At 55.9% G+C, this 26,752-nt stretch overlaps 3 protein-coding genes and 1 non-coding gene across 9 annotated transcripts in view; 1 reads left to right on the top strand and 3 right to left on the bottom strand.

The window, feature by feature from the left end:
- On the bottom strand, window positions 1–443 carry LOC101012842. Its single transcript, XR_004179729.1, has 3 exons — window positions 340–443; window positions 162–241; window positions 1–70 (listed from the first exon to the last, which is right to left on the bottom strand). It is a non-coding gene; the product is annotated as an uncharacterized LOC101012842 (transcript).
- CTRB2 (chymotrypsinogen B2) overlaps window positions 1–1,803 on the bottom strand; it is a 15,873-nt gene extending 14,070 nt beyond the window's left edge. Inside the window, exon 1 of the mRNA XM_031658092.1 lies at window positions 1,325–1,803. Coding sequence (XP_031513952.1) covers window positions 1,325–1,376 — 52 coding nt within the window. The 5' untranslated portion in view covers window positions 1,377–1,803. The remainder of the gene's footprint in view (window positions 1–1,324) is intronic.
- A 13,010-nt stretch (window positions 1,804–14,813) lies between these two features.
- On the top strand, window positions 14,814–20,145 carry LOC116268652 (chymotrypsinogen B-like). The gene is made up of 7 exons (XM_031658631.1): window positions 14,814–14,865; window positions 18,056–18,159; window positions 18,258–18,337; window positions 18,431–18,509; window positions 18,741–18,921; window positions 19,340–19,470; window positions 19,984–20,145. The coding sequence occupies exons 1-7, from the start codon at window positions 14,814–14,816 to the stop codon at window positions 20,143–20,145; spliced, it is 789 nt and encodes a 262-aa protein (XP_031514491.1).
- Window positions 20,146–23,182: 3,037 nt separating this feature from the next.
- The window catches only part of BCAR1 (BCAR1 scaffold protein, Cas family member), a 40,854-nt gene continuing 37,284 nt past the window's right edge, over window positions 23,183–26,752 (bottom strand). For 4 of the 6 annotated variants that reach the window (XM_003917186.4, XM_003917183.5, XM_009196873.4 and 1 more), the window contains exon 7: window positions 24,021–25,016. In XM_003917186.4, the coding sequence (XP_003917235.2) occupies window positions 24,504–25,016 (513 nt within the window). In that variant the 3' untranslated portion in view covers window positions 24,021–24,503. Of the gene's footprint in view, window positions 25,017–26,752 lie in introns of all 6 variants that reach the window. The other 2 variants (XM_009196874.4, XM_009196871.4) reach the window with 1 other exon arrangement.

The following is a 26,752-nucleotide window of genomic DNA, read 5'->3' as shown; positions in this document are numbered from 1 at the left end:
CTTCAGGACCTGGATGTTCTCCTCATCAGAGCCCTGGTCAAACTCCCCGGCCACGACCACGTCAGAGGTCCTGGGCAGAGCGTTGTGGGTGAGAGAACATGCCCTGCTCCCCTCCCACCCAGCTGGGCTGGAAGCAGAGCCCGAGGCTGCCCGGTCCTCACCTGACCCCGCGGTGGGCGGCGGTGACCACCCAGTCCTCGCTGATGAGGGAACCTCCGCAGAAGTGGAAGCCAGTTTTGTCCTGAGAGGAAGATGGGGAGGGTCAGCAACTCCCACCTGGCGGCACCCCCAGCCTGGCCCCCACCCAGGGTGCCCACTGCCTTGCAGAAGCCCCCTCACCTGCAGGGACACCTGCCAGGGCCAGGAGCCAGGGACGGCGTCCTCCCCATTGACGATCCTGGTCAGGCTGCTGAACACGGGGGGGATGGCAGGGACCCCACAGCCTGGGGGCAGGAGTGGGCTGAGGGGTGGGTACCACTCACCCAGGTCTCAGTGCTCCAGCCTCCTCTCACTCCCAACTCTTTTCCAGTCTCTGGGACCTAGGCTGGCTCCCACATCCCCTCCTCTGAGAAGTTGGCCCTGGCTCTCCTCTCCCCAGTGCCTGAATCTCCGGGTACAATTGAGTCCAAGGCACTGGACTGTGGGCTGCTGAGGAATGGGGTGTTGACCCCTCCTCAGTTCAGAGAAGCCACACAGGTGGAGCATGCAGTCCCGACACTCAGGCTGAGAGGCCAGACTCTGTGGATTTGACCCTGGCTCCCTCCCTGCCCAGCTAAGCCGCTCAGTGTCCCCATCAGCAAAGTGGGGATCACACCGTTTCTGACCTCTCAGGTTTGGAAGAGTGAGCAGGCAGAGCGTCAGCTCTGCTCCTGGCACCCGGGAAGTGCTCCGTAAGCAGGAGTTTAAAAGGATGAGGCTCGCCTGAAAGGTTTGGACTGAACGGTGCCAAGCCCCAGCTGCCCACATGCTCACCACCCAAGCCTATACTGGGGCCACTGACTGTTGGGGGGTTTCCTGAAGGCCTCAGGGCGGCCCCCCAGACACCTACCTCCTCCCCTGGGAGCCTCAGGTTGGCTGGGGGTGAGGAAGGGGAGCGGGACTCCCCAGCTCCTGAGCTCCGAGGTGGCAGCTGAGCCTGGGAGGGAAGTTGTGACCTGGTCCAGGTCTTGCAGTGCCCACGGCAGAGATGGACCCGGTGACTCGCCCAGGCCCACACTGTGGTGCACAACTAAACTGGGAACTGGGACCCTGCTGCCCCTTGCTGGCCTCAGGGCTGGGAGTGAGGGGAGACAACGCATCAGCCTCCGCGGGGCCCGGCCCTCACCGAAGGCGGTGCCCAGGAGGGCCCAGCAGGAGAGGATCCAGAGGAAAGCCATGGTGCCGCTGGCGGGGGGGGTGGGACGCCTGTCTGTGGGTCCTCATTGTAGCCCTGTGTGCCGGCTGTTATCTGGAGACATTGGGGCAATAATCCCTTCCCTGGAAGTGGGCAGGATGTGTCAGTGCAGGGCTGGCCAGGGAGCCTGGGATGACAGCAGCTGTGGCCTCAGCTGAGCTGGGCTAACCCAGGTGGCCTTTTACCATGGCCTTTCTCCTTCAGGCCCAGGCTTGGGCAGGGGCCTCCAGGGACTGAGTCCAGCAGCCCCGGGTTTGAGCCCCAGCTGAGTCTCTTGTGCTCTGCAAATAATTCACTTGATCTTTTCATGGTTTGAAAACCCCTGGGCAGGCCGGGGTGGTGGCTCACGCCTGTAATCCCAGCACTTTGGGAGGCCGAGACGGGCAGATCACGAGGTCAAGAGATCAAGACCATCCTGGCCAACACGGTGAAACCCCATCTCTACTAAAAAATACAAAAATTAGCTGGGCGCAGGGCGGGTACCTGTAGTCCCAGTTACTTGGGAGGCTGAGGCAGGAGAATGGCGTGAACCTGGGAGGTGGAGGTTGCAGTGAGCCGAGATTGCACCACTGCACTCCAGCCTGGTGACAGAGTGGGAGACCGCCTCAAAAGTGCTGGCTGGGCGCGGTGGCTCTGCCTGTAATCCAGCACTTTGAGGCCGAAAGACGGGCGGATCACAAGGTCAGGAGATCGAGACCATCCTGGCTAACCCAGTGAAACCCCCGCTCTACTAAAAAAATAGAAAAAACTAGCCGGGCGAGGTGCTGGGCCAGGAACCCAGCTACTCGGGAGGCTGGAGGCAGGAGAGGGCGTAAACTCCAGGAGGTGGAGCTTGCAGTGAGCTGAGATCCGGCCACTGCACTCCAGCCTGGTGATGAGCCAGACTCCGCCTCAAAAAAAAAAAAAAAAAAAAAAAAAAAAAAGGAAAAAGAAAACCCCTGGGCAATGTGACCAAGTAGAGGAGAGACTGGGGGAGCAGGCCTGTGCCCCATGGTGTAGCCAGAGGCTGGGATGCAGGTGCTCCCCGGGTCCCAGGGGATGGCTAAGGAGGCTCAGTGAAGGCCCAGTTGACATCTGTGTTGGACACTTGGGCTGTGTACAGGGGAGGAGTAGCTGCCCGCTGTCCTCATGCTGGGCCACCCCTGCACACAGGTGCCAGCACACCTGGGCCCTGGAGCCAAGCATGTGGCATCAGAGGGCAAGACTGGGCCTAGGGCCTGATGAGAACTGATGGAGGCTGAACCTCAAGGCGGAGCATGGGCAGGGACACCTGGTTCCTGGAGTGGGTGGCAGCATGGGTGGTGGCGCCCTTTCTCAGCAACTGGGAAACGGGGGAGGGAGAAATTTTGGATTGAGGCTGCCAGGTGGAGGGCAAGTTCCCCAAAATGCACAGGGAAAGGGTGCCTCGTGGCTGTTTTTAATTCCACCGCATTGATGACTGCAGCATGTGTGTTTACAGCACGGGCTTTGGGGTCAGGCAACTGTGGAGCCGTGGGCAAATGACTTGCCATCTCTGATCCTGTATGTAATTGAGGACGTTTAGAGTATGGGTCCCATGACAAAAGGAAGAGCCTTCTTGAGTGCAAGGACCAGGCCAAGCACACAATCCATGCTGGCGGGGCCCCTACATTCCTCTTTCTTGAGTGAATCGCCTGTCCAGGCCCTTTGCTCATTCTAGAAGATTGTCTGGGGACAGAGGGGTGGGCAGGCACCAGCCAGATGGGGCGTGGCCTGGTCTGGATGAGACGCACCCACCTCTGCACGCACGTGGGCTTCTCCTGCCAGCCAGCACCCACCAGGCCCGCGGGAACAGCTGAACAAAACAAACAAATTCCTGCCTGTAGCAGCTCACTAGGGGAGGAGGCTGGAGAGTTTAGGGAAAAGAGTCAAGTTTTAACATAAGTAAAGTATACACACCAGCGGCTAAGGAGTTATTATTATTACTGATACTGAGGCTGGGAGGGCCTCACTCTGAAGGCGACATTTAAGCAAACAGCCTAGGAGTTGGTGGGAGCAGCCCGGAGCATCCTTGGAGGATAGGAAACGAACCTGGGGTCGCAGGACCCAAAGAGGCCTGCGTCCTAAGGGCAGCGAAGGGCTTAGAAGTCAAGGGGGCAGGTCCAGGAGGGCCCTAGAGAAGATGGTACTAGAGCCTCGGGGGCAGCCCCTAGCTATAAACTGGCCGGGGCAGAGGGGGGAAAGGGTGTGGCGGCCACGAGCCGTCAGCCCTCACCTGGCCTGAGTGACCCGTGGTCCCAGCTATGTGGCCTTGGGAGCTGACGGCTGGCCAGGACCCTGCCTGCCATGTCCCCACCCCGCACAGGGTACAGAGGCTCTTGGGGACTGTGCAGCTGCAGCTGGGGTGGGGGACAGGCACACACAGGTGTCCCCACTCCACTGCTCCTGGGGATGGGACCCACCAACCCACACTGCCCTCCAACCCCCCCATGGGATCTGGACCCGAACGGCAAGGAATGAGCCCAGGGACACTCAGGACAGATGAGTCAGGACACACGCGACCCGGGGCCCAGGTGGGTGGGGGAGGCAGAGCCAGTGGGTCTTGGCCAGAGGGGATACAGAGGATGAGCTGGGGTCCCTTAATGCTGCAGCCTCCTGGCCACTTCTTCCTTTACTTATGTTGAAATGCCCCCACTTAAAATGACAGGCCGCAGGTCGGGCGCTGTGGCTCAAGCCTGCAATCCAAAGACTTAGAGGCCGAGACGGCGGGATCACTTCAGGTCAGGAGATCGAGACCATCCTTGGCTAACACGGTGAAACCCTCGCCTCTACTAAAAAAGTACAAAAAAACTAGCCGGGCGAGTGAAGGGCGCCCAGTCCCAGCTACTCGGGAGGCTGAGGACTGCTGGAACCCGGGCATGGAGCTGGCAGTGAGCTGAGATCCGGCCACAGCACTCCAGCCTGGGTGACAGAGCAAGACTGCCTCAAAAAAAAAAAAAAGCTATGGTGCAGTAGCTCATGCCCATAATCCCAGCACTTTGGGAGGCCGAGGCAGGAGGATCACTTGAGCCCAGGAGTTCAAGACCAGCCTGGGCAACATGGTGAGACCCCCATCTGTACAAAAAATAAATCAGTCAGTTGTGATGGCACATGCATGGAGTCCCAGCTCCAGGCTGGGACTTGGGAAACTGAGGTAGGAGGATCACTTGAGCCTAGGAGGTGGAGGCTGCAGTGAGCAGTGATCATGCCACTGGACTCCAGCCTGGGCGACAGAGTGAGAGCCTGTCTCAAGAAAATATAGGTTGATGACTTGTGAGGATCCAGGCACCCCTGTAACCACCACCTGCACCAAGGCAGAGACCATTTCCTTCACAGCCCCTTGGCAGTCAATCCCCCATCTCCAGAAGCAACCACTGTTCTGATTTCCTTCCCCGGAAGGAAGGTTTTGGTTTTGGTTGAGAGAGGCTCGCTCTGATGCCCAGGCTGTAATGCAGTGGCATGATCACGGCTCACTGCAGCCTCAACCTCCTCAGCTCAAGCAATCCTCCCACCTCAGCCTCCCAAAGTGCCGGGATTACAGGTGTGAGTCATCGCTCCAGGGGATGTTGTTGTTATTGTTAAATTTAAAAAACTGTTAGCAGCCAGGTGCAGTGGCTCATGGCTGTAATCCTGGCACTTTGGGAGTCCGAGAGGATCCCTTGAGCTCAGGAGTTCAAGACCAGCCTGGGCAACATAGTGAGACCCTGTCTCTAACAACAACAACAAAAAAAGCCAGGCATGGTAGCTGGCACCTGTAATCCCAGGTACTGGGGAGGCTGAGGTAGGAGGATGGCTTGACCCTGGGAGGTGGAGGTTGCAGTGAGCTGAGATCAGGCCATTGCACTCTATCCTGGGCGACAGAGCTAGACCTTGTCTCAAACAAAAAACAAAGGCCGGGCTGTGGCTCAAGCCTGTAACCCCAGCACTTTGGGAGGCCGAGACGGGCGGATCACGAGGTCAGAGACGACCATCCTGGCTAACCCGTGAAACCCCCACTTCTCTACTAAAAAATACAAAACTAGCCGGGCGCTGTGGCGGGCTCAGTCCCAACTACTCGAGGCTGAGGCAGGAGAATGGCCGAACCCGGGAGGCGGAGCTTGCAGTGAGCTGAGATCCGGCCACCGCACCCAGCCTGGTGACCAGAGCAGACTCCGTCTCAAAACAAAACAAAACAAACAAAGCAAAACAAAACAAAAAACTCAGAATTGCCGGGAGCGCCAGAGCTCGTCATCCCAGCACTTTAGAAGACGATGGTGGATCACAGAAACAGAGACTATCCTGAAGCACATGGTGAAAACTCGCCTCTAATTAAAACAGAAGAAGACATGCCAGAAGGGCGCCAGGTAGTCCCAGTTACTGTTGATCGGAGAATGGCTGGGCGGAAAGCAGGCGAGCCGAGATCGCTACACTGCACTCCAGCCTGGGAGATTACAGTGAGACCTCGCCTACAAAAACCTGTAAATTGGTGGTAATACACATAACAAAATTCGGGACCATCGCACTCCATTTTTGTTTCTTGCTTGTTTGTTTTGAAACAGTCTCACTCTGTCGCCCCAGGCTGGAGCGAGGGCGTGATCTCGGCTCACTGCAAGCTCTGCCTTCTGGGTTCACGCCATTCTTCCTGCCTCAGCCTCCCTGTAGCTGGCACTACAGGCGCCGCCACTACCGCTAATTTTTTTGTATTTTTTAGTAGAGATGGGGTTTCACTGTGTTAGCCAGGATGGTCTCGATCTCCTGACTTTGTGATCCGCCCGCCTCGGCCTCTCAAAGTGCTGGGATTACAGGCGTGAGCCACTGGGCCCGGCCCGCATCCATTTTTAAGTGTACCATTCAGTGCTAAGTACATTCACAGCGCTGTGCGGCCACTCGTCTCGCGGAACTGAAACTGAATCCTGCCCATCTATTCGTGTTCAGGTTCTGGAGTTTCCTGTGAACAGAACCCAGGTGTTTCTGGAAGTCCAGCTGCTTTCGCTCGGCATCTTGTCTTTGGAGTTCACCCACGCTGTTGCGGAGAGCAGCAGCCTCTTCCTTTTTATTGCTGGAATGCACTACAGGTTGTCTATCTGTTCTGTAGTTTTGATCTATTACGAATAAAGCTGCTATAATAACTATAACATATATTAAAACATCCACGGGCAAGTCTTTATGCGGATGTGTGTTCATTTATCTTGGGCAAACACCTAGGAGTAGGCGGGGCACGGTGGCTCACGCCTGTAATCCCAGCACTTTGGGAGGCTGAGGCAGGCAGATCACTCGGGGTCAGGAGTTCAAGACCAGCCTGGCCAACATGGTGAAACCCTGTGTTTAGTAAAAATACAAATAGTAGCCGGGCCTGGTGACGTGCGCGGGAAGCTGAGGTGGGAGAATTGCTTGAACCCGGGAGGCGGAGGTTGTGGTGAGCCGAGCCAGCCACACAGCACTTCAGCCTGGGTGACAGAATGAGACTCCGTCTCAAACAAAAAAACACCTAGGAATAGAACAGCAGGGTTGCAGGCTGGGGCCTGTGTTTATGGAAACGGTCAAACTGTTTTCTCAGTGGCCATCCACTTTTCCTTCATAGCAAAGCAGGATCTGAGTCCCGCAGCCCCCTCTGAGAGGTACCTTCCTAGAATTCCCTTGCCCCCTTCCGAAAGGCAGAGGACTTGGGGACTGGTACACAATGGGGTTGGGGATGAGACTCTTCTCTTTTTTTTTTTGAGACAGGGTCTCACTCTGTCACCCAGGCTGGAGTAGAGTGGCACAATCACAGCTCAGCACAAGCTTGACCTCCCAGGTCCAGCCTCCCAGGTAGCTGGGACTACAGGTGTGTGCCACCACGCCTGGCTAATTTTTGTATTTTTTGTAGAGACAGGATCACTCTATGTTGCCCCGGCTGGTCTCAAACTCCTGGGCTCAGGCAATCAGCCTGCCTCGGCTGCCCAAAGTGCTAGGATTACACGTGTGAGCTACTGACTGTGCCTGGCCGGGCCCCTTCTCACAGCACCAATGGACGTGTCTAAAATGACCAAGTGGAGCGATTTAATTCAGTGGTTCTTTGTCTAAACCCTTTCCACTGGGATTTGTCCCTGTCCAAGTGAGGCTGGGGGGATGTTTTCTTAGTGAAAGCGCCGTGTGCTCCTTGAGCCAACGAGATCCCGTGCAGCTTGCTTAGAAAACAATTGTCCCCTTGCTCCGTGTTGATGCGTGGCTAGCAATAGTGGGGAGATGGGCTGGGGAGGCGTTTCCTGACCCAGGAGGGCAGCATATGTGGGGACCGGCTGTCCAGCTCAGCCCTCGTGGAGATCAGTGACGCCGGCCCAAATGAGAACCAGCGAGGGCTGTTTATTCAGAGCTTGCCCCAGCAAGGGAGTCGGCCACTGTCGCTTGCATTGACCAAGACGCCAAGGCTGGCAGGGGAGAGGGAAAGCTTCGTGGAGGGAAGAGGAAGGTTCGCTGTGTCCTGGCCGGTGGCTGTTGGTGTGGGGAAGGGGGAGACACGCTCCTGTGTGGTCTGCGTGTTTGTCCCACTGACATTTGTATTGAAATGTTATTAGCTTTTTCTTTTCTTTTTTCTTTTTGAGACGGAGTTCGCCTGTCGCCCATGGGCTGGAGGCAGTGGCTGACCGCTCACTGCAAGCTCCACCTCCCGGTTCACTTTATTCTCTCGCCAGCCTCCGAGTAGCTGGGACTACAGGCGCCCCACCACGCCCGGCTAGTTTTTGTATTTTTAGTAGACGGGTTTCACCATGTTAGCCAGGATGGTCTCGCATCTCCTGACCTCGCGGATCCACCCGCCGCCTCCCAAAGTGCTGGGATTACAGTCTGTCAACACCGCCTTTTTTTTTTTTTTTTTTTTTTTTTTTTTAAAGAGTTAGGGTCTTGCTTTGTTGGTCCAGGCCAGACTGCAGTGGTGCGATCACAGCTTACTATAGCCTTGACCTCTTAGGCTCAAGCGATTCTCCCATCTCAGTGTCCCGAGTAGCTGGGACCACAGGTGCACGCCACCACCCTGGCTAGCTGCTTTTGAAGAGATGAGGTTTCACCATGTTGCCCAGGTTCATCTTGAACTCCTGGGCTCAAGTGATCTGCCTGCCTTGACCTCCCAAAGCACTGGAATTACAGGTTCGAGTCACTGCACCTGGGCCGCATTGTTTGTATCCACAGTGGGACCTGTCAGAGGTGATTAGTGCGTGGGGGCTCTGCTTCCCAGGTGGGATTAATGCCATTAATAAAAGGCGAGGGACGCCCGTCTCGTCCTTCTTTGCCCTTCCACCTTCCACCAGGTGAAGACATGGAGTTCAAGGCATCAGCCTGGGGCCGGAATTGCCAACCCTGCCTCTTGACTTTGAATTTGTAGCCTTCAGAACTGTGAGAAAATACGTTTCTGTCCACTGTAAATGACCCAGTCTGAGGTATTCTGTCTGGCAGCACTCAGGGCCTCAGGTGCAGGCGAGCTCCAAGTGAGCATTTTCTGTGATTGTCAGGGCGTGTGTGGCTTTTCAGGGCTGGCCGGTGGGGCTCCTGCTGTTTGGCGCCCTGGGCAGGTGTGGGCAGTGTTCTCTTTTAGGCGGTCTGGCCCCTGTTCGCATGTGTATTCGGTCTCTCCCCTTCCATGCAGAGTTTTGTGTCCTGGACGCGGGTACCGGGAGCTGCAAGAGCTGGGGCCGTTTCTCAGTTGGCGGCAGGATCTGCTCTTGGAGGTGGTGGGGAATGCTGGGGTGGGTTCTACGGAGAATTGGTGTTCTCTTGTGGCCACCACCCTGGTTGTCACTGAGAGCTCTGATGGAGAGACAGGTCGGCTCCCTCAGTCGCAGTAAGGGGATGCCCGTGTGGGCGAGGGAGTCTTGGGGAGATTTGGGTTTGTGGTTCATTATCCTTGTTCTGTCTGCCCAGAAGCCCCTGCCCTGTGTCTCAGGGAGCCCACGCCTGCTGCGTAGCTCCTCAGGTTAGGGAGCACGGTGGGGTCGGCCATTGTGGATTTAACAATTTTTTTTTTTTTTTTTTTTTTTGAGACCGGGTCTCTGTCGCCCAGGGTGCAGTGCAGTGCCGCGATCTTGCCACAACCTCCACCTCCCGGGTTCAAGTGATTCTCCTGCCTCAGCCTCCGGAGTAGCTGGAATTACAGGCATGTGCACCACACCCGGCTAATTTTTGTGTTTTTCGTAGCAATGGGGTTTTGCCATGTTGGCCAGGCCGGTCTTGAACTTCTGACCTCAGGTGATCTGCCTGGCCTCCCAAAGTGCTGGGACTATAGGTGTGAGCCACTGCACCTGTCCTAACAGGTCTTGCACCTCCAGCCCTGACAGGCCCCTGGCTTGTCCTCAGCCAGGTCTGTCCTGTGGCCCCTGGAGATGTGTGTGGGCTTCTCCAGCGCTGCCTCCAAGGCCTTCTGATTGTCAGCCACGCTCTAGGCTGAATATTCCCTTCCTTCAGCTTCTCCATTTCCCTGAATTTGCTCTCCATAGCCATTGGAAGAAGACTTCTGACTCCACAATACTTAACAGCTTTACCGAGCTGTCATGTGTAATTCACGTAACATACAATTCACCCGTGTAAAGTGTACAATTTGATGGATTTTGGCTTATTCCATTGATTTTATTTAATTATGGTAAAATATATGTAACATAACATTTGCTGTTTTAACGTTTTCTTTTTTTTTTTTTTGATGGAGTTTCGCTGTTGTCACCCAGGCTGGAGTGCAATGGCGGGATCTCGGTTCACAGCAACCTCCACCTCCCCAGTTCAAGCGATTCTCCTGCCTCAGCTTCCCGAGGAGCCGGGATGACAGGTGGACACCACTACACCCTGGCTGATTTTTGTATTTTTAGTAGAGATGGGGTTTCTCCATGTTGGTCAGGCTGGTCTCGAACTCCCGACCTCAGGTGATCTCCCCACGTTGGCCTCCCAAAGTGCTGGGATTACAGGTGTAAGCCACCATGCCCAGCCCATTTTAACCATTTTTAAGTGTACAATTAGTGGCGCTAATTACATTATACAATAGTAATTACATGCACAATTTGTGCAGGCATCACCACTATTTACAAAATTCTATACCCCGTGAACAATAACTCTGCATTCCTCTCTCCCCTCGGTGCCTATGGGCCTCTAACCTAGTTTTTGTCTTTTTGAATTTGCCTATTAAGAAAGTTTCATGGCCGGGCGCGGTGGCTCACGCCGGTAATCCCAGCACTTTGGGATGCTGAGGCGGGCAGATCATGAGGTCAAGAGATTGAGACCATCCTGGCTAACACAGTGAAACCCCGTCTCTACTAAAAATACAAAAAATTAGCCAGGCGTGGTGGCGGGCGCCTGTAGTCCCAGCAACTCGGGAGGCTGAGGCAGGAGAATGGCATGAACCTGGGAGGCAGAGCTTGCAATGAGCCGAGATGGTGCCACTGCCATCCAGCCTGGGTGACAGAGTGAGACTCCATCTAAAAAAAAAAAAAAAAAAAGTTTCATATATTAGGTGTGGTGGCACATGCCTGTAATCCCAGCTACTCAGGAGGCTGAGGCAGGAGAATCGCTTGAATCTGGGATGCAGAGGTTGCAGTTGAGCCGAGCTCACGCCACTGCACTCCAGCCTGGGTGACAGAGTGAGACTCTGTTTCAAAAATAAAGTAAATAAAGATAAGACACTCCAAGTCAGCCAGGCGTGGTGGCTCACAAAAAAGTTTTTTTTAAAAAAAAGTTTCATATAAATGGAATAATGCAATACTTATCTTTGTGTTGCTTATTTCACGTAGCAGACATCATTTAAGATTCGGCTGGGTGTGGTGGCTCACTCCTGTAATCCCAGCTTTTGGGAGGCCAAGGCGGGTGGACCACAAAGTCAAGAGATTTTGAGACCATCCTGAGCAACACAGTGAAACTGGGTCTCTACTAAAAATACAAAATTAGGTGGGTGTGGTGGCACATCCCCGTAATCCGAGCTACTCGGGAGGCTGAGGCAGGAGAATTGCTTGAACCTGGGAGCAGGAGGTTGCAGTGAGCCAAGATCAGGCTACTGCACTCCAGCCTGGGCAACAAGAGCAAAACTCCATCTCAAAAAAAAAAAAACAAAAACTGTGTTTTGGCATTTGGCATGTATCAGTACCTGATTCATTTTGTGTTGTGTTTGTGCTTGAGACAGGGTCTCACTCTGTTGCCCAGGCTGGAATGTGGTGGCACAAACACAGCTCACTTCAGCTTCGACCACCTGGGCTCAAGCGATCCTCCTGCCTCAGACTCCCATGTAGCTGGGACCACAGGCATGTACCACCACACCCAGCTCATTAAAAACAAATTTTGTAGAGAAGGGGTCTTACTTTGTTGCCCAGGCTGGTCTCAAACTCCTGGCCTTAAACAATCCTCCCACCTTGTCCTCCCACAGTGCAGGGATTACAGGTGTGCGTCCCCACACCAGGCCTGCTTCATTCCTTCTTATGACTGAATAATAGTGGCGTGGAGAGCTCACATTTTACTCATTCCTCTGCTGATGAACAATGGGGGTGGTTTCTATCTTTTGGTTGTCGGGAATAGTGCTGCTGTGAACCCTGGTGTGCAAATGTCTGCCTAAGTCCTTTTATTCTGGGGGAGTGTACCTCCAAGGAGTGGAACTGCAGGGTTATGAGGTAACTCCATGTATGTTTGTTTTTGTGGAACTGCCAAACTGCTTTCTTTGTACTTTTTTATTATTTTTATTATTATTTTAAGACAAGGCCTTGCTCTGTTGCCTAGGCTGGATCTCAGCTCACTGTAGCCTTGACCTCCCAGGCTCAAGTTATCCTCCTACTTCAGCCTCTTGAGTAGCTGGAACTATGCTACCACGCCCAGCTAATGTTGTTTTTTAAATTTTTTTGTAGAGACGGAGTCTCACTATGTTGCCCAGGCTGGTCTTGGACTCCTTAGCTTAAGTGATCCTCCCACCTTGGCGTCCCAAAGTGCCAAGATTCCAGGCATGAGCCACTGCGCCCAGCCATGCCGAACTGTTTCCATAGCAGCTTCACCATTTTACATTCCCAGCAACAAGGTAGGAGGGTTCCAGTTTTTCCACATCTACCACTTGTTGTTTTCTGTTTTTTAAATGGTAGCTATCAGCCTGGTGTGGTGGCTTATGACTGTAATCCCAGCACTTTGGGAGGCCAAGGCGGGTGGATCACTTGAGGTCAGGAGTTCAAGACCAGCCTGGCCAACATGGCAAAACTCCATCTCTACTAAAAATACAAAAATTAGCCGGGTATAGTGGTGCATGCCTATAATCTCAGCTACTTGGGAGACTGAGGCAGGAGAATCACTTGAACCCAGGAGGCAGAGGTTGCAGTGAGCTGAGATCACACCCCTGCACTCCAGCCTGGGCGACAGAGCGAACCTCTGTCTCAAAAAAAAAAAAAAGAAAGAAAAAAAAAGCAACATGGTTGATGTGAACTTGGTTTCTTTTGAAATTTTGTCTTTAGTGTATAAATTTAGTTTTGCTTTATAGTTCTGTTCTCCAGCAGTGGTGGAAGTGGGGAGGGGATATTCTTTTTTTTTTTTTGGGGACGGAGTCCCGCTCTGTCGCCCAGGCTGGAGAGCAGTGGTGTGAGCTCGGCTCACTGCAAGCTCCGCCTCCCGGGTTTGCGCCATTTTCCTGGCTCAGCCTCCCAAGTAGCTGGGACAACAGGCGCCCACCACCATGCCTGGCTAATTTTTTGTATTTTTAGTAGTTCAAGGGTTAGCCAGGATGGTCTCGATCTCCTGACCTTGTGATCCGACCGCCTCAGCCTCCCAAAGTGCTGGGATTACAGGCGTGAGCCAACCGCGCCAGGCTGGGGAGGGGATATTCTAAATCCAAGGTGATGCGGCCCGCTGACCACAGAGCCCAAGGCCTTCAGTGGAAATGCCATCCTCCCACCGCGTCTTCCTTTCAGACCCCCATTGTCCGGAACTACAGTGCAGCCCGTCCTGTTCAGCCTTGCCCCAGGTGACTGTGGTGGTCACTACGTTACATGCTAATCTGTGTCGTGTGTGTGTGTCACGAGCGTCTCAGGCCCATAAGGGCAGGGATGCTGTGGGCTCTGTCCCCTGAATACCTGCCCACAGGGTGCCGAGGATCCCTTGGCCTCTGCTTCCTGCCCAGAGTCACTGACCTGTCACCCACATCTGTCTTTCCTCCTTGTTTTGTGACAACGAAAAGTTTTTCTGCTTCCTCAAAATAGTTTATTTTTAGACAGGCGCAGTGGCTCACGCCTGTAATGTTAGCACTTTGGGAGGCCAAGGCCAGAGGATCACCTGAGACCAGGAGTTCGAGATGAGCCTGGCCAACGTGGTGAAACCCTGTCTCTACTAAAAATGCAACAATTGGCCGGGCACAGTGGCGCACGCCTGTAATCCCAGCACTTTGAGAGGCCGAGGAGGGTGGATCACCTGAGGCCAGGAGTTTGGGACCAGCCTGGACAACATAGTGAAATCCTGTCTCTACTAAAAATACAAAAATTAGCCGCGTGTGGTGCTACGCCTGTAATCCCAGCTACTCAAGAGGCTGAGGTGGGAGAAAAGCTTGAACCTGGGAGGCAGAGGCTGCAGTAAGCCAAGATTGCACCACTGCACTCCAGCCTAGGCAGCAGAGCGAGACCCCATCTCAAAAAAAAAAAAAATTAGCTGGGCGCGGTGGCATGCACCTGTAATCCCAGCTACTTGGAAGGCTGAGGCAGGGAATCACTTGAACCCAGGAAGCAGAGGCTGCAGTGAGCCGAAATTGTGCCGCTGCACTCTGGCCTGGGTGAGAGTGAGACTCCATCTTAAAAAGTTTTCTGTGTCATTTTATGGTGTGGAATCAAAGTTCCATTTTGTAAGAGACGGAAACTTTGAAATGATTAGTTCCTTATGAGTCATTGAAGAAAGAGTGAATCCTGTCCGGTGCTGCGGCAGAGGGGGACACGTGTCAGTGGCTTTGCCCACCTGTTAGGGCCACCAAGCCGTGTCACCCAGACCCTCGCCACACTCAGAAATGACTTGGCTTCACTGGTGACGTGCGGTGACACTGGAGAATCCACAGTGCCCTGAGCCCTTTGCTTCTAGGACAGTGTTAGGCGGAAACACCGTCCACTGAGAACCGGAGTTCCCGGAGGTCTGGCTCCGTGACAGCGGCTGGGCCTCCATGAGCCTGGGGTGGGACTGCCTCCACTTCCCTGCTGGGAACAGAAGAGCCTGGTGCCGGCTCCTGGCAGGGTTACTGCAGCTCACAGCTGGCTCTGTGGGGTCATGTCCCCAAGGCTGCCGGGTGATGTCAGGGCAGCTGCCCATTTCCCAGGGGCTGGGGTTGTCCGGCAGAGAACCCGGCCGGGCTCTGCCTCCGCTTATCGCCCAAGGTCCCTGGGTAACAGGGAGGGTGGGCTCAGGCCTCCCTGGCTGGGCGGGGCTGGGGGTCCCCCCGGGAGGTAGAAAGGGCCCCGCAGCTGGCAGGCCCCACACCTTCTGAGGCAGCGGCATGGCTTTCCCCTGGCTCCTCTCCTGCTTCGCCCTGGTGGGGGCCGCCTTTGGTGAGTGCTGGGGTCCAAGGGGCCTGTCCTGAGGGAGCCCGGAGCCTGGCCGACAGGGGGATCTGAGTCCCCTGCTCTGCCCCCGGGGCCTCATCCCCAGCATAGGTAACCTGAGGGCTCAGAGAAGAGGGTCCTTCTGGGGCTTTTTGAGCCCACACAACCTGCTCCAGGAGTGGGAAGGACCATGCTGGCCTCTGCCATGGTCTGAGGCTCCAGAAGTGGCTGGGGTGGGGGTGCCGTGCGTAGGATAAGGTGTGGCCCCAGGAGACCTCCCAAGGCCTCCCTTGGGGTTTTTATTTATTGTGCCGGGTACTTGCCAAGCATTTTCTTTTTCTTTCTTTCTTTTTTTTGTTGTTGGTGAGACGGAGTTTCACTCTTACTGCCCAGGCTGGAGTGCAGTGGTGTGATATCCACTCAGGGCAACCTCCGCCTCCCGGGTTCAAACGATCTTCCGGCCTCAGCCTTCTGAGTAGCTGGGATTACAGGCGCCCACCACCATGCCCGGCTGATTTTTGTATTTTTTGTAGAGATGGGGTTTCACCATGTTGGCCAGGCTGGTCTCAAACTCTTGGCCTCAGGTGATACCCCCGCCTTGGCCTCCCAAAGTGCTGGGATTACAGTCGTGACCTACTGTGCCCGGCCGCATTTTCTGTTTTTTAAAAGAGAAATAGTAAAATATAGAAAAGAATATGACATCCTTATACCTACTGTCAGAATTCAGAAAATCTTTTTGCAGATTTGCTTCAGATATTTCTGTCCAAAACAGATTCTGCTCAGGTTTCCCTTTTCTCCCTGCTTCCCTGTCTGGAATGGGAGCTTTATTCTGAACTTGCTGTAAATCATTGCAATGTGGGCTTATACAAATTTCCTACATATTTATGCATCTATACATGAGGTTTCAAAAAGTTTTACATCAACGAAACGGTATTCTATCCTGTTTGTTTGTTTTTGAGACAGGATCTCACTCTGTCACCCAGGCTGGAGTGCAGTGGCGTGATCTTGGCTCACTGCAACTTCTGCCTCCCGGGTTCAAGCGATTCTCCTGCCTCAGTCTATTGAGTAGCTGGGGTTACAGGAATGTGTAACCACACCCGGCTAATTTTTCTACTTTTAATAGAGACAGGGTTTCATCATATTGGTCAGGCTGGTCTTGAACTCCTAACCTCCGGTGATCCACCCGCCTCAGCCTCCCAAAGTGATGGGATTACAGGCGTGAGCCACTGCACCCGGCCTGGGGTCTTACTATGTTGTCCAGGCTGGTCTTGAAATCCTGGGCTCAAGTGATCCACTCACCTTGACCTCCCAGAGTGCTGATACAGGCGTGAGCCACCGTGTCTGGCTGATGTAACTAATACTCCATTCTACCTCCATTCTACAACAATGTGCTTTTTCCCCACTCAAATCTTCTCGCTTCCTGCGTGTTGACATGGAGCTCCAGCTCATTCACCTGAATTTTTATAATGCGTGCTCTGTTTTGTGAGTATGCCACCATCTATTTCTCTTATTTATTTATTTTTGAGATGGAGTTTCACTCTTGTCGCCCAGGCGGGAGTGCAGTGGCACGATCTCAGTTCACTACAACCTACACCTCCAAGGTTCAAGCATTTCTCCTGCCTCAGCCTCCTGAGTAACTGGGACTACACACACATACCACCATGCCCAGCTAATTTTTGTATTTTTAGTTGAGACGAGGGTTTTACCATGTTGGCCAGGCTGGTCTCGAACTCCTGACCTTGTGATCCATCCGCCCTGGCCTCCCAACATGCTCTTTCTCATTTTTTTGCTATTACCAGTTGTTTTTGATGCTCTCAAACGTCAGGGAGGCGCCTTGCCTGCTTGTATTCCTGTGGGCAGGAGAGGCAGGCGCTGCCCTGTAGCAGCCGAATAAGACCCCAGAAGGGGCCGGCTGGTGTGAGGGACTGGGTCTGCTCAAATGTAAAACCCAATTGTGAGGCCTGCGCACAGGAGCCGAGAATCTGGTCCTGAGCTAGCAGAGGTGTGGTGCGCATGTGTGGAACACCTGACTATTCTCATTGTTCTGTTTGTTTTCTGCTTCTGTCTGTGCCATTTGATGGTGTGGAATTAAAGTCCAGCTGTGTTTTGACTTTTTTTGAGATGGAGTTTGGCTCTGTCACCCAGGCTGGAGTGCGGTGGCGCGGTCTCAGCTCAGTGCAACCTCCACCCCCTAGGTTCAAGCGATTCTCCTGCCTCAGCCTCCCAAGTAGCTGGGACTATAGGCGTCTGCCACCATGCCTGGCTAAGTTTTGTATTTTTAGTAGAGATGGGGTTTCACCATGTTGGCCAGACTGGTCTTGAACTCCTAACCTCAGGTGATGCACCCCCCTTGGCCTCCCAAAGTGTTAGGATTACAGGCGTGAGCCACTATGCCGGCCAAAGTCCAGTTTTATTAAATAATTAAGAAACCAAGACCGGATATAGGGGCTCATGCCTGTAATCCCAGCACCTTGGGAGACCAAGGCAATAGGATTGCTTCAGCCCAGGAATTTGAGGTTGCAGTGGGCCATGATTGTGGCACTGCACTCTAGCCAGGGTGACAGAGCAAGACCCTATCTGAAAAAAAAAAAAAAAAGAAAAAAGAAAAGAAACCAAAACTTTACACAATGTTTCCTGAAATTGTGGAGTTCAGCCTCCCAGGGTCCACGGTACCATTTCACTCTCCTGTCTGCAAATTGTCAGCACCCCAGGTTCCCAGCGGACTTGGGGTTATCAGATTTTCTTCCCACTTGCCCTCTCCCCGCCAGTCTAACAGAGGCGTGTCAGCGGTGGAGCTCACGTGGTTCTGCTGCCCGTTTTATAGCTGAGGACACCAAGGCCTGAGTGCTGCCCTGCCTGGTCTAGGGTCACACAGCAAGGAAAGGATGGCCTCGAGGCTGAGCCCAGGCAGTCTTATAGCCCGGCCTGTTTTCTGCTTCTTCAGGCAGGTCAGGCCCCAGGTAGGGGGAGACATGACCCTCTGCATCCTGGAAGGATGACTGGAGCCAGCAGGCCGAGAATTAGGGACATTTGAGCCTAGAGACTGGGGGACCAGGGAGGCAGAGGCGGCATGTGCCAGGGAGGTCCTGAGCTGGCCTCAGTGGACTGGGGTAGAACCGAGAGTCCTGCACGCAGGCAGGTGAGGCCCAGGTTGGTTTGGGGCCTCAGCCCTTTTTTACCCTACTCCCGTCCCCAGGCTGCGGGGTCCCCGCCATCCCCCCCGTGCTCAGTGGCCTGACCAGGATCGTCAATGGGGAGGACGCCGTCCCTGGCTCCTGGCCCTGGCAGGTGTCCCTGCAGGTGAGGGGGCTTCTGCAAGGCAGTGGGCACCCTGGGTGGGGGCCAGGCTGGGGGTGCCGCCAGGTGGGAGTTGCTGACCCTCCCCATCTTCCTCTCAGGACAAAACTGGCTTCCACTTCTGCGGAGGTTCCCTCATCAGCGAGGACTGGGTGGTCACCGCCGCCCACCGCGGGGTCAGGTGAGGACCGGGCAGCCTCGGGCTCTGCTTCTCGCCCCCAGCTGGGTGGGAGGGGAGCAGGGCATGTTCTCTCACCCACAACGCTCTGCCCAGGACCTCTGACGTGGTCGTGGCCGGGGAGTTTGACCAGGGCTCTGATGAGGAGAACATCCAGGTCCTGAAGATCGCCAAGGTACCCAGGCCCCGTGCAGCAGAGGGCAGGGGCAGCGGGCATGGGGGGAGATCCCTCGGCTGCTTCAGGGACAGGTGCCCAGGGGGGCCGGTCCGGCCTCGTGGTTCCCATTCCGGCCCTGGGGATGGACTGCTCCTTAATGGGCACCAGGGAAGGAGTCTGTGTCCTCGAAGCCTGCAGGTCCTGCCTCCTCCCAGGGCCTCACCCCGGCACTCTGGCCCCCACCCCCAGGTCTTCAAGAAGCCCAGCTTCAGCATTTTCACCGTGCGCAGTGACATCACCCTGCTGAAGCTGGCCACACCCGCCGTCTTCTCCCAGACGGTGTCCGCCGTGTGCCTGCCCAGCGCCGACGATGACTTCCCCACGGGGACAGTGTGCGTCACCACAGGCTGGGGCAAGACCAAGTACAACGGTGAGGGGCCGCGGGGCTGCCTCTGGGGTCGGGGCTGCCTGGCTGTGGAGTCCCCCTGTGACTGTTTGGCTCTAAATTCCAACACGCTCCTAACTTTCCGTTCTTCATTGATAATCCTCTGAATTTAAAATCCCCCCAGTGCAAATAAAATCCAGGTCGGATCATGAGGAGCCTGCACAGGGGGCTTCTGAGCGCACCTGGCCGGGTGAGCCCTGCCCTGGCTGACCTGCCTGGAGTCACAGTGTGGGGCTCCCACCCGGGCAGGGCCGAGGCCCGCTTTGTCCCACAGGCGCTTCCGAGGCTCCAGGGGCCGTACCCAACATCGTGGTGATGGTGCAGGGGAGGGCAGGCGTGTCGGCCTCGGGTCTCTCCCTCCTAAGTGGGCTGGGTGAGCCCTGACCTTCCTCCTGTCCTGCAGCCAACAAGATCCCTGACAAGCTGCAGCACGCGGCCCTGCCCCTCCTGTCCAATACCCAATGCAGGAAGTTCTGGGGCAGCAAGATCACCGAGATGATCTGCGCTGGGGCCAGCGGTGTCTCCTCCTGCAAGGTGAGGCTGGCCCCACCCAGGCCCTGGCCAGGCGAGCGGGGTGCAGAAGAGGCCCGGGTTCCCCACCCCTCTCTGCCCTCATCTGCTAACCCCACTGCTTCCTGATGTCAGAGTCACCTTGCTGCAAAATTCCATGGCCAATGTCAGAGCCAATGGCCCTTGGAGTTGTGCAGTGCACAACCTGGGCAGTGGATCCCAGCAGGCCAGCGGGCTCCAGCAGCCCTCCCTCCCTCACAAGGACCCCTTGGCAAGCCCCACCAGGCTCTTCCTCCTATTGGTCAAACCAGCTTTACTAAGCTTCCAATAAAGGGCCCCATTCCGGGGTGGCTCAGGCTTCCAGGGGCATGAGCCACACAAGCAGCTGCTGGATCTTTCATGACCCATGCAACAGCACATGCTGAGTCGCTGCTGTGTGTGGGGTCCTGGCCTGGACTCTGGGAACTATGTCCAGTGGCCCCTGGGACCAGTCTGTCTGGGCTGCCAGATCCAAGTTCCCTTCTCCCTCTCCCAAAGGGTGACTCCGGCGGCCCCCTGGTCTGCCAGAAGGACAGAGCCTGGACCCTCATGGGCATTGTGTCCTGGGGCAGTGGCACCTGCTCCACCTCCAGCCCTGGCGTGTACACCCATGTTACCAAGCTCATACCCCGGGTGCAGGAGATCCTGGCTGCCAACTGAGGCCGTGGCTCCCTCCGACCTTGCTCCCCATAGAACTTCAGTAAACCTGTGGAGCACACGTCGGTGCTGTCCGTCTCCTGTTTGGGGCCTCCAAAGCCTCACTCACTCCAGAACTTGGGCCCCCACTGGGCTGGGCTGGGCCAGGCACGGGCGGCCTCTGGGAGGACCCTTCCCTAGCCGCCTTTCCCACCACTCAGGCTCCTGCTTCCCGAAGAGTGGCCAGAAACACACAGGCAGATAAAAAGGGGCGCAGAGACGGACGGGGGATGTGGCTGGTGGGGACCGGGAGGACCTTGGCCCCCATCCTCAGCACCTGCCCCCGGGCGGCAGGGTTCTTGCCACCCACCCTTGCTCCCTTGCTCAGGGCCCTGCAACAGGGCGTGGGCAGTAAGGGGGACGAACTCACTCTGGCCGCACACACCTGCGGTTCCAAGGAATCTTCCCACGGCCACTCCTGGCGCTGCCAGACATGCTGGAGCCAGGAGCGTTATCAACGCAAGGACTGCTGATGAGGGGGGTGGTGGCAAGGTGGGCCGTGATCGGTGGGCTCAGGGGACAGGATGGGGACCCTCTGACACCCCATGGCCTTTCTCTGGATCGCTGGGCTTCCCTCTCTCTGCAGTGATTCTTGAAAGTTCGAGGCTCAGGCAGGCTGGGAGCCCCAGGTCAAACACGCCCATCCCCAGCCCCAAATGCCCAGAAGCAAAAAACCGCACTGTGCCATGTTACACGGGGGCACCACATCCTCCATGGCCAGATCCTCCTCCCCTTCCTCCTCACACTCTGCCAGCTGGATCCCACCCCTCTGGCCACTACCCTTGCTCCCTCAGCCATGCTTGGGGCATGTTTCCTCCCTTCCTTGGCCCCCACACCCTGCAGATTCTGCCTCCCGACGGTTTCCTGTATCCACACCTCTTGCCCACCCCCCACCCCCAGCCCCTGTACCCTCTGCACCCGGGCGGCCTCCTGGGTTTGTGTGTCCCCAGGCCCTGCACCCCAATCCACCCCAGTCACTGACTCAGAGCCCACAAGAGCACAGGGCCCCAGGGAGATCCAGCCACCACGTCACAGCACCCTGGGCTTGGAGAGGGACGGACACTCCCTTGGGTGGACAGCGATCAGGGGAGGGGGCTGTGGGCACTGCAGTGGCACCTAAGGACACCATCAACTGCCGGCTGCCCTGCCCCAACCCCAGGCTGCAGGGTCCCCACCATCCACCCTGACTCAGCATCCTATCCAGGATGTCCATGGGGAGGATGCCATCCCCAGCTCCTGGGCCTGGCAGGTGTCCCTGCAGATCACAGTGGGGTCCTGCCCATGCAGTGGGGGGACCCTGGGTGGTGGCCAAACTAGAGGTGGGGGGAGTTTAAAACAATTTTTATTTATACATAGAGACTTGGGTCTCACTATATGGCCTGACTGGTCTTGAACTCTTGGCCTCAAGTGATCCTCCTGCCTCAGCCTCTCAAAGTGCTAGGATTACACAGCCCTCGCCCCTCAGGTCCCTCCTGCCCTTGTGGGAGTTGCCAGTCCTATCCTCCCAGTGCAAACCTGGCTTCCACTTCTGCGGGGGCTGGGTGGTCACCGCTGCCCACTAGGGGTCAGGTGAGGCTTGAGCTTGAGGAGTTGGGGCCCACCAGGTGTCAGGGAATGACACTCACCCCCTCTTCCCAACCCCAACTACACCCTGCAACCAGCAGGAAAAGGGTCGGAAATGAACTGCAGGCTGGGGAAACAGCACCCCCATTCCCCGGCCACAAGCAGAGCCTGCAGGAGACGCCCACCCCGGGCCGTGCACCCCACCTCCACCTTTGCACATCCTCAGGCCACCCGGATCACAGCTTGGGGAAACCTGGGAGGTCCTGCGCCCTCACTGTGCAGGTGGGGAAACTGAGGCCCTAAGTGAGAAAGGGATGCTGAGATCACCATGAGACTCAGTGGCCAAGCAGGGCTCACCCCCACAAGCCCAAGCGCCGTCTGCCACCCTCACTCTCCAGAAGAGCCACCATGTGGCGGCCGGGGCGTCTGACCTTGGCTCTCACCCGGAGGCCTTCCAGGTGCTAAGGATGGCTAATGCAAGGCCACACAGGCAGGCAGAGGTGACTCGTGACGCCACCATGGGACAAATCAGCCTCTGGGAGAGGAGGTGAGAGGATACAGGGGCCCCTACCCAGCTGGCCTGGGCCTCACCCTGCACCCTTGGCTGCCAGGGCCCATGGGCACCTACCTCTCCCAGCTGTCTTTTCCTTCCCAAGTGTTAAAGCGTCTGAAAGCATCCTGACAGGTGTCTTCAATGATAAAGTTTTGTTCATTGTAGCAAAACGTGGAAAGACAATCATTAAAAATCACGTGCCACGGGCTGTTCTCCTTCAGTCTCCATAGACTCCACCTGCCTGGCGTCTCCATAGACTCACCTGTCCAGTCCCATTCCTGTTCCTTTCTCAATGTACTCCAGGACTCTCCAGTCCTCTGATGGAGGTCTGGGCTCCCCACTCCTCTCTGCCTCCTTCCCAGGCCTCACAAGGGCCAGGCCTCAGGCTCACAGCTTCCTGGACCAGGCAGGTGAGGTTGCCTGGGGACTCCCTCCTCTCCCCAGCCCTCTGAGCTGGAAGGTCAGCTCACCGGACAAATGGCGCCCCGGCAGGAATGAAAGCCACTTGCCCCAGCTCCCTCCAGGAGTGTGCATGGCAGAGCTAGGGCTGCCACGTGAAGCCAGGCCTCAGGACCCTGGCACAGCCCCTGCACCCACACTTGCCATTTCTCTGCATCCCTCCCTGGACTCCACCAGGTCAAGGTCTCCCAGGCCCCGGCACCCAGTTCAGGCCTGGCGACACATCCTCTCCTTCCTGCAGGGCAACTCCGGCAGCCCCTGCCTGCCAGGATGGACCCCGGACCCTGGAGGGCATCGTGTCCTGGAGCAGCACCAGCACCTCTCGTTCTCACCGGACGTGGATGCCCACATCATGAAGCTCATGCCTGGGAAGCTGTGGAGGCTGAGACCCTCCCTACCCCACGTCTGTGTAAAACACAAAGCCACTGAGAGCGACTGCATACACCTTTACTTCTGTGTCCTCACCAAGGAGGGTGGGCTGAGCATGATGTGGCTGAGTTGAGGGGACAGATGCTGTCACAGGGACCCCTCTGTAGAGGTAAGATCAGGAGAGCTTGAGGATCACCCAGTACTACCCCCTTCTTCATACAGATGGGGAACCCAAGGCGCATGTTGACATGCAGAATGGTCAGGGCTGGGAGGAGCACCAGGGGTTCCAGGCACCCTGGAGCTTCCATCTAGGCTGCGGGCTGCTGGGTGGGGGAGCCACGGGGGGCACACACTTGCCCAGGGCAAAGGTCTTCTCCAGGCCCCTCCCTCCCAACTTGGAGGCCAGATCCACGTGTAATTCCGCGTGTGCTTCGGGAGTTCCACAGGCTGGGATGAGATTCTTTTAAGCAGAGTTCTAGATGCAGCCCCTGACGGTGCCCTCGGCTCACAGGAACCCGTCCCCTCCTGCAGCTGCTCCTGCCCCGATCTGCCCTCGCTCCAGATGCCAGTTGTGGGCATGGGCAGGTGCTCGATGCTGTGGCAGCTCCCTAGGGCTCGAGGGGGCCACGCCCAGGCTGTGCCTTCTGGGCCCCAGACCATGTAGCTCCGAAACTGACCCCAACTCCTCTCCTGGGCCCAGGCTCTGCCCTGGCTCCCAGGGCCTCACCCCACCTGCAGGAGACACCCAGCCTCAGTGTCCCTTAGTTTTTTTCTGGAGAGACCCACTCCTCTGCCCTCTTGGGAGATGCCATGCATGGCACTTGCCCCTGGGTGCCTTCCCTGGAACCGTCACCTGCCCCGGAGGCTCTCATCTGGCACCCTCAGGCAGCTGCTCTTCATTTTAAAAACTTTATTTAAATGGAGACTATTAGTCAAATGATTGGAAAACCAATAATGAAAAATAGTTCTAGTTCTTCAGGGTCTTCTCCTGGTAAGGCGGAGGACACACCAAACTGCACTGGCCCTGTCAGGGGACACGGCACCCTCGCGGGGCCAGGCTCAGACCTCGGGGCAGCATGAGGTCCTGGAGGCTGCGGGGCCCTCACACTCCAGACCCTGCCTGGTGACCCGCCCCGGGCCCGTGGTGCACGCTGGGGAAGGCTACTGGCTGACCCCTGGGCTTCGGCTCCTGGGGAGGCACGGCCCCACACCCTGGCCAGTCATAAATATATACAGATTCCTGGGCATCAAGGGTACCAGGCCTGAGGCAGAGCTGGGGTCCTGTCTCTAAGCCTGTGGCGCAGCGACTCTTGAGATGGGAGCCAGGGAGCTGGGACCACCATGCCCCTCCCCCGCCTCCCTCCTGGGGTCACGGCCCTCAGGCGGCTGCCAGCTGGCCTAGGACGCGGCGGAACTGCTGGGTGCTGTGGCCCAGCTCCTTGACCCTCTCCACCATGTCCTGGGCAGCAGCAGGTGATGGGTACTGCAAGGCGGCGGCCTTGGTGGTGGCCACGATGCCACGCAGGAGGTTGCACAGCAGGTTGCTGTAGTGGGTCACCTGACTGCGCACGTCAGCAGCCTTGGCCTGCCGTGACAGTGTGTCCCCAATGAACACCAGCTTGTGGGCGCTAAGGATGACGAATTTGCTGTGCGCCACAAAGATCTTGGGTGGCTGGTTGGTGGCCACGGCGGTGAAGAAGGCGTCCACGGCATTGGTCAGTGTGGTCAGGTTGGCCTCACACTGCTCCAGGTAGAAGAGCAGCAGCTGCCGGTCTGAGGGCCCCAGGCCACCTGTCCGCCCCGGGGCCAAGGGTTGGGCTGGTGTCCAGTTGGCCAAGTCGTGGTCTATGGGCCGCGACACCTCCTGTTCCAGTCGTTCAAATTGCTTCAGCTGGGGCGGGAGGGAAGCAGGAGCAGGGTTAGGCTCTCAGGCGAGTCAGAACCACAGGCCAAGACCTGGGCACCCTGGGCTGGGCTTCTCTAAAAGGGCTGCTACTCAGAGTACACGGGACTGTGGGGAAACCGGCAGTCTCCTCTCCCGGGGACGGGACCAGGAACCATGGCAAGCCTTCTGGAGGTTGTTCAGTCACCTTTCCACCAATCTCAAAAGACCAGACTCCGTGCCCTGAACATTTTTGAAATGACAAGATGGACAACAGAAAAGTGGCAGCCTGGGGTCGGGGGGGGGTGGGGGCGGTCACCGTCCTGGCTTGGGTACTGTCCCACGTGACTTGAGATGTGGCACTGGGGAAACTGGCTGAAGGGCACTGGGGATCCCTTGACCCTATCTTTGCAACTTCCTGTGAATCTATAAATATTTCAAAACAGAAAGTTAAAAAAATTTTCTCCTTAGTTCAAAAGTAACATACACATTATAAAAAGATTCAAATATATCTAACAGAAAAAAGGAAGACATCACCTGTAATCCAACGCCCCTAAATAGAACCTCTGCTACCATCACCTTCCAGAACCACACACGAAAGTTAACCTTTCCACTCCTGTGCCTGGGAGTCAGCTGAAGGGGATGACGTGTCCTCACTACGCCGCTCTGGCCCCGGAAATTACCAGCCACACCCAGACTCAGGACAGGTAAGCTCTGTCCCACCCTAGGTGCAAAGCTCCAAGCCACAATGAGCAAAACCAATAGTAAACCTCCCCCTCCTAACACTCAGAACCTGGCACTGTCCCCCTTAGGCAGCTATTTGGTGAAATCTTTCATCTCTCTGTTCTCTTAGCCAGTGAGATACATACTCGGCTTTTTCTCTTTGCAAAGCTCTGGTGAGGCAGGGTGAGGTGGCTCATGCCTGTGATCTCAGCACTTTGGGAGGCTGAGGCAGGTGAATCACTGAGTCTGGGAAGTCGAGGCTGCAGTGAGCCCTACGGAGCACAGGCAACAAGCTCTGTGGGTCTTTGTTGTTCTTTTTTTTTCAAAACTATTTTTATTTTTATAAAGAGGGAGTCTTGCTCTGTCACCCAGGCTGAAGTGAAGTGGCACGATCTCAGCTCACTGCAACCTCTGCCTCCTGGTTTCAAGCCATTCTCCTGCCTCAGCTGGGATTACAGGCCTGCGCCACCACCTCCAGCTAATTTTTGTATTTTTGGTAAAGACGGGGTTTCACCATGTTGGCCAGGCTGGTCTCAAACTCCTGACCACAGATGATCCTCCCGCCTCTGCCTCCCAAAGTGCTGGCATTACAGGTGTGAGCCACTGCGCCCAGCCCTTTTTATTCTTTGACAACTCTTAATAGTTATATAATATCCTACTGCACAAATGTCCATACTTTATTGAACCAATACTCTCCTATTAGACACTTTGCGGGTAGAGATTTCAGATTCTTCACCGATACAAAAATGAGGCAATAGATGTTCTCATGCGTAAGTCTCCATGGGCTTGCATTTAACATGGACTTTATGTCCTTGGCTTTGGAATTCTACATCTTTAGAGTTTTTCACATATATTCTTGCCCTTTAATTCAGCTTCTACCAAGTTATCTAAGTGACTGATTAGATAAGTGCAAAGACTTGTATTCGTCACAGCATTGTTCACAAAAGTAAAACTCTGGGAACAGCCTAAGTGTCCAACAGCAGGGAACTGGTGCAGTGCTGGAGGCACACAGAGGAAGGATA

This window comes from Papio anubis, chromosome 18 (genome assembly GCF_008728515.1).
Source record: "Papio anubis isolate 15944 chromosome 18, Panubis1.0, whole genome shotgun sequence".
Lineage (NCBI taxonomy): Eukaryota > Metazoa > Chordata > Mammalia > Primates > Cercopithecidae > Papio > Papio anubis.
This window is presented reverse-complemented; position numbering and strand designations above follow the sequence as displayed.